Genomic DNA, 14,614 nt, shown 5'->3' with positions numbered 1-14,614 from the left:
GGTCTTCAGAAGCCCCGAATATCACATCAGATGCTGATACAGGTTTCTTCACACAATTAGCAAAGCTTCAAGCAGCCACCTGAAAGAAATAATGGCTTTTATTGGAGCTAATGCAGTCATTTCTTCCATGAAGCTTCTTGTGAATAATTCTTGCTGGAAAAATTGTACACGATTTCTTTTCATTTATATTTTAATGCAATTTATTATACAACAGCGACCTCCATTCAGGGTTCAGAAGATCAGAGTACTTACAGTAATCTTCACAGCACTTTGTATCACCAGCTACAGCTTACATTCACAGCATGAAAAGAATAAGAAGTTAATGTACCAAATCAGAAAGTCTCTGTGTGGCAGTGTTAATCTCAGTGTTGAGTTATTATTTATTAGTAGTATCACGGTGGCGTCCATCTAGAGACCAGGGCCTCATTGTATTGGGCACTGCATAAAATACACAAAGAATATATTCGCTGTCTAGAATAGCTCATGGTTTAAGTTCGAGGATGTGGACAAGAGGTACTACAGCTATCATTACTGCCACAGCCAGAGGCAAAACTCTTTTCATGCTTATTGTAGATGCTGACACCAGGAACAAAATTACCTGCTGACAGACAATTAAAATGAAAACATTATTCTGGGATCAGACCTCAAGGTGCAAGAAGATGAAAAGAGCCTCCCTGTCTGATTTCATGCCAGGCCAAGCACGGCTGCAGATGGTGTCTTGCTACACTCTTGGGTACATTAGCCATCCATAAGAAGCTCAAGAGATGTCAGGCGTTTGAGCTTCTGAACCAGTCAATCATGGAGATGTCTGGAAGCTGAAACTGTGGGTAAAATGGTGAAGCAGTTACATATGCCCGTGAGTTAGACAGTGCTGGAAAAGCGTGCGCCTGTGATGGTGGATCTACGCATGGCTTAGTATGTTAGCTTTTGGCATAGCAGCTGGAAATGTGGGCATGTTTCCTGGCTTACACACTGGTAACCATGCCAGGATGCAATGACCTTTTTTTGCTACCTCTAGTAAATAACGTTTGGCTGCTCTCTGTTGAATGCTGTATTCATATCCCAACTCACTTCTAGCCAGTTTCCTCCGAGAATGAGTCTGATGCAATCATTTCTCTGTGTGTCTGGGCACCTCCCACTACATGATTTTGAACTGTTGGTTAATTGTACCAAATTCAAAATACACTAGGGGTCTCAAGATAATTAAGCTTCACCGAGTAGACAGCCAGGGAGAAGGGGGTCACTATCCAAATACTCACCAGTTCACCTCTTACAGCCTTGGATTCCCATCAGCAATGCTTTACAGCCAGACATGGCAGTCCGCAGGTTACCATCATGTATGTGAAGAAAATGAAGGAAATGTATAGGTGTGTGAGGAGATATAACAGAACCCAAAAAAGCGTATCTTAGTTAAAAAGTCAGAACAGCTATAAATGCCTGTCGTGGTTTAACCGCAGGAGGCAACTAAACTCCATGCAGCCGCTCGCTCACTGCTCCCCCTTGGTAGGAAGGGGAAGGGTAAAAGTGAGAAAACTGTGGGTTGAAATAAAGACAATTTAATAGGTAAAGCAAAAGCCACACACACAAGCAACGCAAAACAAATAATTCATCCACTGCTTCCCATCGGCAGGCAGGTGTTCAGCCATCTCCAGGACAGCAGGGCTCCATCACACGTAATGGCTACTTGGGAAGACAAACACCATCACTCCGAACATCCCCTTCTTCCTTCTTCTTCCCCCAGCTTTATATGCTGAGCATGACATCACATGGTATGGAATATCCCTTTGGTCAGTTGGGGTCAGCTGTCCTGGCTGTGTCCCCTCCCAACTTCTTGTGCACCCCCAGCCTGCTCGCTGGTGGGGTGGTGTGAGGAGCAGAAAAGGCCTGGACTCTGTGTGAGCACTGCTCAGCAGTAACTAAAACATCACTGTGTTGTCAACACTGTTTTCAGCACAAATCCAAACCATAGCCCCATACTAGCTACTATAAAGAAAATTAATTCTGCCCAGCCAAAACCAGCACAATGCCAGATCTCTAAGAAATCACTTCCACTGTTTGGGGAAAAACTGGTCAAGTAACACGTTAAAGCTGTATTGCAACTCCAAGAGCAGATACCCCCTTGGAGTGCTCACGTAGCTGAACAGCATGAACTCAATCTCTGAGTGGCTGCAGATAATTACAAATGCACAATTGCCCACACAAATTGTGAGACACCAACAAAACACTAATTTTCCAGGTAGATTCAGAGCGTGGCCTGGGATTCATTGGTGTAAAAACTCATTTCCCTTTTCAGCAAGGGATTGGGTTCTCAGTCACTCAAGCAGCAAAACTCCGCCTGTTGCAGCCAAGCATTTACAAGTATTTAGTTTACATTTTCCTTTGGATACTCAGTCACTCGCCGCAGGCAGTGGGAACTGCTGCTTTTGGCCTGAAAAGGCCAGCTGTAGGCTAATCTGCTTTGCGTGGCCTGTGCTGTGTGGGGAGCGGGTGCTGCAGGAGGCTGCTGCAGTACCAGGAGGCTCTTTGATCTGGTTGACACAGTAAAGCAAAGACATGGGACCAATAATAATACTTGGCACTTTTACAGTCCTAGCTGCTCAAAGCACTTTATCAGCGTTAACCAATTACCCCTCCAACTATCTCGGTGGAAGTGGGCCTATCTCAGTTTTACGGGTAGGAAGACTGAGGCGCAGAGCTTGGCTGGGACAGTGGCAGCCTCTGATTTACAGTGACGAGCGCGCCACTGGGCTAGAAAGCCTCCCCAGATGAAGGAAAGAGCTCTGCAGAGCAGCAACAGAGTATCCCATGGCAATCAGCTGTGCAAACCCACCCAACCACACTCCCAGCTCTCCACTAACAAAGAGTCACCATTACATTTCTGCATGTTCTGGTCTGAGCACTGGCTCAGAGGGAGGTGACTGTGCCACAGGATTTGGCGAAAGGTCATCCCTTGTGCAGAGGGGTCACTTGAGGCTGTAAGTGAGGTCCTAGCCATGAAATCTGTCTCCAGTGCGTTTGTGCGCCCTCTCTCCCTCCCTCTCCCTCCATCCTTCGTTTCAGGTTCGCCCCAGGTGATGTTACATTCACAGCAGTCCCGCTTTGGCAACGCGGCCACGGCCAGCCTGGCACGAGCGTGGTAACGCTGCACCCTGCTACCCAGGGCAGCAACAGCCCCCAGCCGATGCGGGAGGTGCTGTGCTGCGCTGAGGCTAAAGCCAGGCTGCTCCCCATCTGAACGCGTGTCCGTCGTCCCCGCTGCGAACGGGATCAAAACTCGGATCTGTCCCTTTTCTCCTGCTGCCTCCCCACAGGTCTTCTTTCCCCTGCCAGCTGTCTGGGTACCTGCTGCATTAGTATCAGTAGTATACTGCTACATTAGTTCAACCACAGGTCATAAGCCAAAAGCCTCAGCAGAGCAGAGATCTGTAGGTTTGAAGCAGAAGTAGGGCTCCACCTGCTCTTCAAGATGCACAAGTGGTACTTCCAAAGAGTTTGCTGGCAGGAATATTGGCCAAGAAGAGTGAACCACTCACGTTTTCACCGTGAGCCCAGCTCCTCTGGCAGGGCGAGGTGTGCCGCGTCCCAGAGCTGCGAGAAGGCGCTGAGTAAAGCGAAGAGCTTGCGCAGAACATAGGTGAAATCCACGGCTCATCCTCCAGTGCCTACCTGCTGGGCTGCATGCCCTCCCCGGCCGGAATGAGCCAACTGGCTCTTGAGGTTGGAAAATTAAGACACCGAGCAGCCTGACTCATGGTCCCGTTTTGCCCACAACAGGCCATAGAGAAACAACCAGCTTATCCTCCCACATCTGTAAAACAAAGTCCAAACTGGTGCACAGCTACCGACGGTAATACACAACCCACTGGCTGCGAGACGTGGCTGCCGGTCCTGCTTAACTACACTTGAAAAATCCTACTGGTGTCTGCCTGCCTCATTAGGCACTTAAATATCTTTGGGATTCGAGTCCTGAGCTTTTTGTGCCTCACGGTCCCCTGCTGCTAATGGACATCATCAACTATCCTGAAAGGGCACAGGAAAATATGTATATTTATTAAAGATTGTGAGCCTCAAACAGGGGGTTAATGGGAACCGCTTAGGCAAATAGTGTAGCCAGCTAATAGGTGAAAGAGAATAATAATTTATGGGCTGAGAAGAGGAAAGGAACACAGGTCCTGGTCTGCCAGGTAATTCTGTTTCCCCGGCTGCGGTACAAAGCCGGCAGGGCTGACAAGGAGCAGCCTGTAAACTTGAAACAAAGCATGTTTCTGCAGCTGGATGGAGTCAAGCACAGCTCTGTATTAGCAAAGAAAAAAAGAGATTTCACAACTTTATAGCTTTGGGCTGGTTTCCCCTCAGGGAGTGAAAATAGGCCGGTCTCACCACCTCCTGCCACTGCCCCGGTCCTGTCTGTCCCAGCCATTCATCAAACACAGCACAGCGCCAGGACGTGAAACCAAGCAGGGTCAGCACTCGGGTCCTTTTGCTCCCTGAAAAGGGATTAAGACAACATCAGAACAATTAAAATGTCCTTTTTTGATACAAATCCGACTTTGAGCTTAAAATGGCATTTCTTTTTTCTTCTCCAACCAAATTGTTTACATCTCAGACATTAAATTGCAGCATCATAAACCTTGATAAGGACAAAAACAATGATGTGATGCACAAACCCCAGGAGCTTCTCACTGGTTTCTGGCTCTGACACATAAGAGACCGGCAGCAGGGTTCAGCCGCACAGCAAAGGGCCCTTTGGGCTGTGGGGACAAATCATTGCTGGAGCTGTGGGTTGTTTTAATCGACACATACATAGCCGTGATGCAACCCAGACCACTGTCATGCCAACCTCGAGAAAAAGAAAAAAAATCCAACCGTCTCTACTTCCTGAGCTCAGGAAAGCAAAGAAATCGGGCTCTGTGTCCCCACCACGTGCATGGTCATGTGTTCTTGGCTACAAGGGGGCAGGCAGCCCAACACCGGCAGCCCAAAGCACACAGCCCAGCGCTGACACAGCCCAACGCAGACAGCGCGAGCCCTTGTTAGGCAAATGGCTGCCTCGGGCAGAGCGAGGATGAAAGCCAAGTCCCAGGCCTGCTGCGTAATGGGAAATGGATCAAGACGCGTATAAAACAGCATATTTGTTCTGCGCAGTGCTACAAAACCATCTAGAGAGTGGGGAGGGAGCAAAGAAAATGGCTGTGATTAACTACAGCTCTGCTGGTTTCAGCCTGGCTGCTTTAATAAGGTGCCTTTCCCCAGGTTTATGCAGGATTGTACACAGGAGGCCTCTGGACCAGCCGGAGTCTTAAGTTCTCAGTAACTCCTGCAGCTGCCAACTAGTACTTGTGTTTTAGCTTGCCCAGGAGAGACCCTTATTGGTATTTAAAACACCTCACTCCCTTCCCGACTCTTGTCCTTTTTTTTTTTAAATTTGCTATATATACAGCAGGGAATAGAAGGTGAAGCGGACATTAATTTGGCATTAAGCACCAAAACCTGAGCTCAGCCTGAATAGATGGCTGGGCAGATGTGCCAGGGCCAAGTGTCCCCGCGGGAGTGTGTGCCACCTGCCCTTCCATGCAGACGCGTGGCAGGAGAGGAGGCAGAGCTGGTGCAGCGGCCGGCCGCTCGCCCTCACGCCTTCCCTCGTCCTTGCCTGCCCTGCAGCCAGGTGCCAGCACGGAGCGGGTCCTCTCCCGAGGCCGCCCTGCACATCTGCGGCACCTCTCCCACCGTGCCGGGCCGTCAGGGCAGGACCACGAGGCACGTGCCAGCCTCTCGCCAGGTGCTCACTCCTGCTCCCAGACTGGTGTAAATCAGGGGTTACCCTGCTGCAGGCAGTGGAATAGCTCCTGATTTACAACATCCTACACAAGAGGAGAACTTGACCTTACACTTCAACATCAGTGCAGCTTCCTTTGTTGAAAGCTTCTTAAGCAAGACATGTAATCAATCCTGGAGAGCCACTGAGCAGCAGAGCTCAGGTTCTGCATAAGTCAGGGCTAGGCTTCCCGGGGAAACTGCCTGATCCAGGCTCCCATGACATCTATTCCTAGGCGCTCCCTGCATGCTTTCTGATAGGCATGAGTGTGGTTTTCTGTTTTGCCTTCGTCAAAAATCGGCTGCTTTTGATTAAAAAGAGAAATTTTTCCGTAATAAGTCCAACTTACCTATGCTACTAACCTTTCAGACAGACAAGCTTATAGTGAGCTCAGGTCTTTGGAAATTCTGGCCTTTATAGGCATTTGATGTTATTTTAGAATCCAAGAGGAAAAAGCTTACTGCCTTGCCTCTGTTTTCATGGCCATAATTATGAGGGTAGCCTGGTGACGTAACTTGTTTGGGAAATAAATGATAGCTTTCAACAGCGAGTGCTGTCAGACACTTCATTCCTTGTAACTATTTTAGAAATCCAAATTCATTTTGCAGTTCCACAGCACCAGATACTGCCCTTATTTATGCTTGTGTAAGTCCTGTGCTACACCACTGCCTTCAGGAGACCTATTCCGTGTTTACGCTGCCTGCAAGGCAGCAGAGGCGTAAGTCCATGCACGCCTTGTGGTGTCATCTGCCCGCCCAGTAAACGCAATGGGAGAACCGTGCAGATGGATTTAGTTTTACTCCCGCACTAGTTGTAACTATTCACCTTAGTGATACGAACCATGAAAGCAAAGGCAGGATCAGACTTTGGGCATTTTCACGCTTTAAACAGGGAGACGAAAAGGGCAAGGCAAAGCACAAAGGTATTTTTTTCAGAACAAAACAAATTATTGTGACAGAGGCATTACCTGTTACAGCCTGACACCACCCAGAACCGCAGTGCTCCAGCTGCTGAAATGTTACCCCGTGGTCATGGTGCCTTCACCCTGCGCATCCCCGCGCTTCATGCTCCAGCCTGAGCTGCCTGCTGACCTAAGGGAGAGGCAGCAGCCCAACTCTTGGGCTGCAACCCAAGCAGAGCACCGGCCATTGCGGTTATGTGCCACCCCCCCAAAGGTATGTTTAAAAATCAGCAGGTACAAGTACAACCAGAGACAGCAAGATAATAATACTACTACTTAGTCTTGTTCTTCTTCCAAGCCTGATACAGTCCTGACTCCTCACGGCACCTCTGTGTCAAGGAAGGATCATCATTCCCTCTGGAGACGTGAGGAACTGGGATACGGAGGGGTGAAGCTCTACCAGCTCAAAAGCTAGACAAAAAAAAACCCAGAGTGAAAACAAGTGGGTACACTACACAGGTAGAAGATAAACTGTTTTCCATAAATCCTGTGGGAAACAGTTGGCTTTTGAAGGCATCCCCCCCAGGGTTTGTAACCCAAATCCCGCAGAACTGAAAAGCTGAGAGGTGCATTGACACGAACAAACTGAAGAATGAAAAGAGGACATTTTACTATGTTTATGAATATCCTGAAGAAGAGCGTGTGGGCAGTAGCCTTCTCTGCCATCTGTGACTGCCGTGCTGCTGCCGCGGAGGGGGTCGGGCGCTGCCGGCTGCCAGACCTGTGGTCAGACCCGCCGCTCCAGAGAGCAGCGGAGGCCCGGCCGCAGCCAGCGCTGCTCCCTGGCAGGACGCGGCTCACGACAGAAAAGCTGCTGAAACAGTGCCAGTTTTCACAGCCAAACACACTCACCTTTGTCCTCGCCACAGACCTACTCAGAGGCATTTCTCCCCCTCTCTGCTGTCTGGAGGCGAGTCGGCATTTCTGTCTCATTCAGACACTTGATGAGGTTTAGGGCCTGTTTTGGGCAATTGTTTGGTGGGGCCCATTTCCTTTGCTGGAAAAACTGGCTGCTTTCCTCCTCGCCCTGGTCTCACGCAAGTACCTTCCATTCTCGAGATCAGGGGTTAGGGGCCGTTCCCCTTGGAGCCTCTTGCACCCCGAGGCCCCACCTTTGCCATCACGAAGGCACGCAGAGCTCTGAAAGGCCTGGGGGGGTTGTGCTTGGAGGGGTCTCCTCAGCACCGGCAGCAGAGCTCGTACCCGACCGCTTTAAACCCTGTCTCTCCCCTCTCCTTTTTGACTTCAGGAGCTGTTTTCTGCCATCCTGCTCTAGAGAAAAGGCTTCTAGAAGGACATGCTCCAGGGTGGGTGCCAAACCCCTCCCTCCAGCGTGGACCGCTTTGAGGGAGATTCCCCCCCGCCGGAGATTTCCTCAGGTTTACCGTGCCCACAGCGTGCTCCGGACAAAGGGCAGCACCGACACATCTCCTCCACCAGCCCAAGGAAGCTGGGGTGGCGTCTGGCTCTCTTTAAACCAGGCAATTTTAGCTACAGATTCTATTTGTGCGTTTATTTAAGATTGCTAAAATTTTCCTGTTCCTTCCTACCCCTCCTCCCAGCCTCGCCTCCCCCAGAGCAGGCACCAGCTCTCCCGTCAGATCAGAGGATTTGTGTCGGAGGAGTGACGTGCCATACCTGCCACCGCCCTCGCAGGCGGCCCTGGAGGAGCCCCCCGCCCTCCTCACCGCCTCACGCTGGGCACGGCTTTATTTTCTGACGGGCCAACTGATACGGGCATTTAGAAACAAGAACTGTCACTTAAATACACATGGTGCTACGTAAAACAAAAAAAACCCAACAGAGATGAATTTCACATTCACCTATAATTACACTGGAAAAGGAGAGCGGGCCTAAGAAATCCCATCTTAAAATAAAATTAAAGCCTGCTTCAATTCTTTGTCTAGCCCATTTCGTCTACTAACAGCAAACACCCATTTGTACCTGTTATTAGATTGACGTTGCAGCATCCTGGACAAATCAAATTAATTCAAATATCTGCAGGTACGAAATGTTGTAGCTGAGAAATGAGCACATAAAGTATATGCAATTTTCCCCTGGCAGTTTATTATGGTATGAAGAAAAAAACATTCTGTGCTTGAAGCTGACGTTATATTACAAATGTATTGCGAAGTATGACGTGACTATTAAAATATGATTACACAAAGTATGAACATTTTAAGAAGTTTACAGTACAGTGAATCTTTTATAAACAGACTCTTAAATATACAGAGGACAATAGTAGCTGACAGAAAAACATCAAAAATTAACTATTAATGTTTATAGACTTTTCCCCTGAAAAAAAGTCTCACATTAAAACAGAAATTATGAAAAGCCTTAAAACCAGGAACGAATCACCTGTACACTACAAATATACACGGCAGAGGTGCGCAAACCAGAGCTACCTTTTCGCTGAGGGGCAGAGTCGCAGGGTCTGCCCAGCACCTCCTCCCCACTGGGACCCACCGCAGCGCCTCGCCCGCCTGCGACGCCCCGACACGCACGCACACAGGCGCCGGGCAGCAGCTGCAACGCCACAAGCACACGCTCGCTGCAGGACAACGGGCGGCGCGTCCTCAGTGTCGAATCGACCCACTGGAGCGTATCAAGTTGAGAACGTGCCCGGGATCTTGCAAATGGATCTCTGCGGGCAGATCCCTGAATGCACTGACAGCCCGGATGGGACCTACATACCAGAATCGGGCTGCAAGACCCAGCTACGAGGGAATCAGCAGCTCCCTTTATGGGTTTTATTTTTTTTAATGCAACTTTTCAATCTTTCCTCTTGATATGGGAGAACAGATGCCGCATCTGATTTCTGCCTAGTCTGGCTGCAACGACACCCCTAGTTCATGTGTTAAGTTATGTCAAAAACATAAGTATTTTATGCTGTAATACACAGTATTACTGAAACTAACAATATTATTTGCATATTTATAACAAGGTATAATGAAATCCCTAGAATAAACCCAAAAGTTATGCTATAGATTTATTTACAAACAGTCCAGCAAAGAAGTATAAATACTTCTACATTTAAGGTTTAGGAAAACATAATTTACAAAATATTCAAATATATACAGTCATCTGAAAAACTGCCAATATTAAACTTTGATGCGGGCAAAGAATTGGCTGAGTCTATTCATTCTGTATTGAAAGAGGCGGTGACTGTCACGGGTTGTCTGTTATGTTCAAAAGTCATACGTACGTCATTTACAACGAGACTGCTTCTCTCCGAGCTAAACGTGTCCGGAGCTTTGAGCGTGCTGTCCCAAAATGTCGTCTATCATTGTCAGATTGTTCAACCACTCTTCGTCGTTGCTGCTGCTGTTCTTCATGAGGGAGTCGAGGAAGTCAGTGTCACTGCAGTTCGCGGGCATGATGGAACTGCTGTGCTGGGACACAAAGTCATACTGCGGCAGCTCGGCAGCGGCGCTCATCCTGTTGAAGGCGTCGGGAGGCTGGCCTGTGGAAGGGTAGCTTGGCGGGCCAAGGCCCGAGGCAGGATTGAGCTGGTTAAAACTGGACACTCCCTGTGGCATTGATTTCATAACATTCATAGCTGGCAACGGTCCTCTGGTTAAATTGTGTCTCAAGTTCTGATTACTCATTGAGCTCAAGCCCTGGCCAGACTGCCCCATGCTCAGTTTTTGCATCTGTCTGACCTGGACGCCGGGAGCGATCTGATTCGGTGGCACTACAGCCTGCTGGGAGAACTGCTGACCCGGTGCACTTGGTCTCACGTTCTGTTTGGAGAAGAGAGTGTTTCCGGAGAACTGCTGCATGCTGGTATCCATTTGGCTTTGATTTGGCATTCTTGGCACAGCGGTTGGCGTCCACATCTGGGCAGATGAGCTGGGGTAGACGTTAGGGATTCTTGGCATACTCGGCTGCCTCAAGTGTTGCTGAGTTGCAGAGTGATTTGCTAAGGAACCAGAACTGAAGCCTGCCATCGGCATTCCTGGCCGCACAGCAGAGTGGCTATGTACTGTTTGGCACCCCGAGTTCATGCCCAGTGAGTTCTGGCTCGGCCGCAGCTGGATGTTAAAGTCAGAGTTAGGCGGAAAAATCCCCTGCTGCTTGCCAGGGTTATGTGGAATCATCACCATTGTCCCGCTGCTCTGGCTGGCGGTGGCTGGGGCCATGCTGGAGCCCAAGGTGCTCTGGAGCATGGCTGGGTTAGATGGCAGCATGCGGTGGTTGGGCGGAGGAGCTGGCATCACCTGGCTGCAGTCAGTGGGAATGGGCTGCTGCACAGCTGCGTACAAAGAGACGTGTTAGCCGGTGAGCGCACGTTCACCCTGGAAACACGGCAGAGCCTTAAAAGGCTGCTGCTCCGTCTTTCTCTTTCATTACACGGGCCTCTCCTCTGTGTTCTTTGTAACAAGAGTTATTACCAGAGCGATAAGGAAATGGGTGAATCTCATGATATGTGATAAAATGTGAAATGCTTTTATTTCAGGGCAGAGAATCATTAAGCGCCCTGTATTTAATCAGACCCCAGGCCCTGGCTCATCAAGGCTTTTCATAGCATGCCATTTCCCTCCTTACCTTGAAACTGATTTATCTGCTGAGCCGCAAACAAACTCCTCTGCTCAGATGTTACTCCCAGCATGTTTTGTCTCTGCTTTTCCTGGAAAACAAGGGGCATAACAGTCAAGTTGCAGGCTCTTGACAAGCAGGAATAGCAGCAGACACTTGAAGTGTAGCCGCTGTCATCATTAACAACCTCTCCCGTAACCACACGCACACACCTCTGATGAGACTCAGCCCAGACAGTTCTTTTCAGACCAGATCTTAATTGCTCCCATGCCCCTTCTTTCAAAGGTGTCCTGACAACCGCCCAGCATGAGGAAGCGCAGCCTTCAGCAGACGCTGTGCAGGCGGCCCAAGGCCCGGGGAGGAGCTGGGTGAACAGGGAGACCCTCGTGTCCACCAGCTTATGAGTGAAGTGCAGCACAGCCGGAGGCTGCAGGAATCCTGGTGCCTCCCCAGTGCCTCTCCTGCTGACTATCCGGGACATGTTCTCTGCAGTACCAGATCCGGGGACAAAAGTTGCCCAAAAGTGAACAGACTCTGTGGCAGCATTGCAGGGACACATTGACAAACAGGAGGCTGCTGGTGGCCATTACCCTGTCTGAAGGATGGCTCTGCTCGTGTGTACCGTCACCTTTTGTGCTGGTTGCCACTTCTAACCAGAACACAGCAGTGCGCCACGGGAAGCCAGGGATCCTTAGCGGGTGCTCCCTGAGCAAGGCCTTGCTGCCTTTCTCCAAGTGTCCTGATTCGCGTCTCCCACCAGTTTACCCCAGAACCCGCCACCACACTCGCATCCCTGCTGTGGACAGCAGCCGTGACCTGGGGAACTCTCCGTGGACGGTGGGGAACTCCGTGGATGGTGGACGCTGAGGCCTGGCTGAACTCCTGCTGTGTTAGAGCAGCACAGATAAGCTTGAAGCCAACTGATGGCAAGGAGGCAGAGTTGGTTTTGAAAGGGAGTTTGATCTATGAGCAGGCCAGGACTCGACTGAGAGTTTTACTGAGCTACTTCTCATCTCATTTCCCATCCAAAGAAATAAGCCTCCTTGACCCAAATCCAGCAGCACACTCGGAAAGTCAGAGGCACATGTTCAATGCTGCCTCACCCAGCTCGTCTGTGGGATTCCCCCATCCCTGCTCCTTCATGCAGCATGTTACAAACCTCGTACAGGGACTTCTGTTGCTAGAGAGACCAGCAAAGCCCAGGACAAACTGGAGTCTAACATCTGCTCTGGTAAAGCCCCAGGGAACCAGAGTGAAAGGCAAGCACAGAGAACATCTCTCCCGGGGCTGACTCACTCTCGAAGCCTCCCTTCTCTGCACCCTCCCTCCCAACTCTGTGGCTGACCAAGGATGACGGCAGTGATACGGAGGTGACCGAATCCTTCCCCTGCATATGAGTGGGCAGATCTGCACTCCGACTTGCTGAGCAGCACTTGGCCCTGGCCCCTCTTGGGCATGACATCCTGGACTCACCACAGCCCAAGTCTGACTCAACCCAGCAATTCCAGGGTCACTCCTTAGTGTTTGCTGACTGGTGATTTCCCCATTCCAGTTAGTCCTGTCCTTCCCAGTGAGGTGGACAGCACAGGAACCCACAGAGGCACTCGGCATCGTACCTGCATCAGCTGTCGTTTCATTATTTGCTGCTTCAGTAAATGGTTCCTCATCGTGTACCCATTCACCGTGGCTGGTGCCGGCACAGAGCCTCCGCTTGGGATGGAGCCCGGCTCCTGAAGTCTGGCAACAATTCCAGCATTTTGATCCTGCCAAGAAAGATGAGAAAGGAAAATTAATCTCATCAGGGAGATAACAACAGAAGCCCTTATCCTCTCTGCTGATGCCCTCTCTCCGGTCTTTGGCTGTCCCAAGGCTGAAACACCTTGTGGATTCACACGGACCTGCGTGTCACGGTGAGGACAGCGAGGGGCAGGGGACTGCTCTGATTTCTGAAGATCAGCACAAGAAGAAGTGAGAGAAGCAAAAGGTTAAGCCAAAATTCTTTGTGACTAGCCCAAGGCTAGGGGACTGATTCACTACCATTACTGGAGTCACATGGCTGCCTGGCTGGCAGAAGGGATGTGAGTAAAGCGTCACATTTCCCACCAGTTCCCCAACTGTTACACCGAAAGACATAAGGAAAGAAAAGTTGCATCAGGGTAGGATTTGGCAATGGGATATAAAGGAGAAGCCTACAGTAAAAGAAAACAGCAAACTAAAGGCAGAAGAGGGAAAAAGGTGCCCTCAGACCAGGGACCTGGAAAGATGGGGAAGCCGTGGGCCTGGGCTTGAAGTGGTTCTTGCGGCTTCCATGATCGGAGAAATGAGGAGAGCTAATTGTGAAAGGAGAAGAGAACATGGAAAAACGCAGGGTCAGGTCATGGCCGGGCACAAATGGGTAATGCAGTGGGCCCGATTCCTGGCTGGTGCAAACTGGCCTCGCTGTGTGTCCTCAATGAAAGATCTGAGTTGGCTTTCACCAGCTGAGGACTTGCCTCCAAAGAAAGAGCATTGTGGGGAGAAGAGCAAAAAAAATTCACAAGAACACAATGAAGACACAACCCAGAAGGGAAAAAGAATTAAAAAAATACTGACGTCTAAACATCTTAGGAGCTGGCAGGGAAATACCCGAGAAAAACGAGGGAAGAAGTCAAGGCCTCACTGAGGACAAGATTCTGTAAGTGCTGCACCCAGGGACAGCAGAACCAGTGTATTCCCCTTTCTCCGTTTTCACATCCAGCTTCTACATTATTTATGATGTTTTGTTATTATTGGCAGGGAGAAGCATGTATATTATATCCAGCATCCTTAGCTGGGCCATGCTTCCTTTGTTTTCAGAATGGAAGCCCACATCCTTTGTTTGAGAATCAATGTTATCAGGAGATAAGCAAGAAGAAAATGGTTGTTGCCTTTTGACATCTGACAATTAGAAGCATGCTCAGATGGAGAAAACAGGATACGAGCCATGTTTCAGAGTGGCCAGAAGAAAGCCTTGGAAGGCATTTGTCAGCAGGCAAGCTTCTCAGGCCTGGGGCGCCTTTCCACAGCAGCTTCACCATGAGGAATCACCCAACTCCTTCCAAGATATTCTTTGTAAGAGCGATTACCAAGAAGGTCACTGAAATTACTCATTTTTATGGTGCCTCCTTTTGTTGTAGCACTTCGGTCTATTATGCAAAAGCACAATTGATGAAATGTAAATGCCCACTAGATAATTTACTAAAAGACACAAACCTGCAGCTCATCACTGCTCTCATTATCATTCCTATTCATGGGCAGTCTCGTAAGACTAGACTTTATTA

At 49.5% G+C, this 14,614-nt stretch overlaps 1 protein-coding gene across 1 annotated transcript in view; it reads right to left on the bottom strand.

The window, feature by feature from the left end:
- Nucleotides 1-9,204: 9,204 nt before the first annotated feature.
- MAMLD1 (mastermind like domain containing 1) overlaps nucleotides 9,205-14,614 on the bottom strand; it is an 83,533-nt gene continuing 78,123 nt past the window's right edge. Inside the window, exons 3-5 of the mRNA XM_059824338.1 lie at nucleotides 12,932-13,078; nucleotides 11,325-11,406; nucleotides 9,205-11,031 (exon numbers count right to left, since the gene is read on the bottom strand). Of these exons, the coding sequence (XP_059680321.1) occupies nucleotides 10,013-11,031; nucleotides 11,325-11,406; nucleotides 12,932-13,078 (1,248 nt within the window). The 3' untranslated portion in view covers nucleotides 9,205-10,012. The remainder of the gene's footprint in view (nucleotides 11,032-11,324; nucleotides 11,407-12,931; nucleotides 13,079-14,614) is intronic.

This window comes from Gavia stellata, chromosome 14, assembly GCF_030936135.1.
Source record: "Gavia stellata isolate bGavSte3 chromosome 14, bGavSte3.hap2, whole genome shotgun sequence".
NCBI classification, from domain to species: domain Eukaryota; kingdom Metazoa; phylum Chordata; class Aves; order Gaviiformes; family Gaviidae; genus Gavia; species Gavia stellata.
Note: the sequence above shows the minus strand (reverse complement) of the source record. Positions and strands in the feature narration are given on the sequence as shown.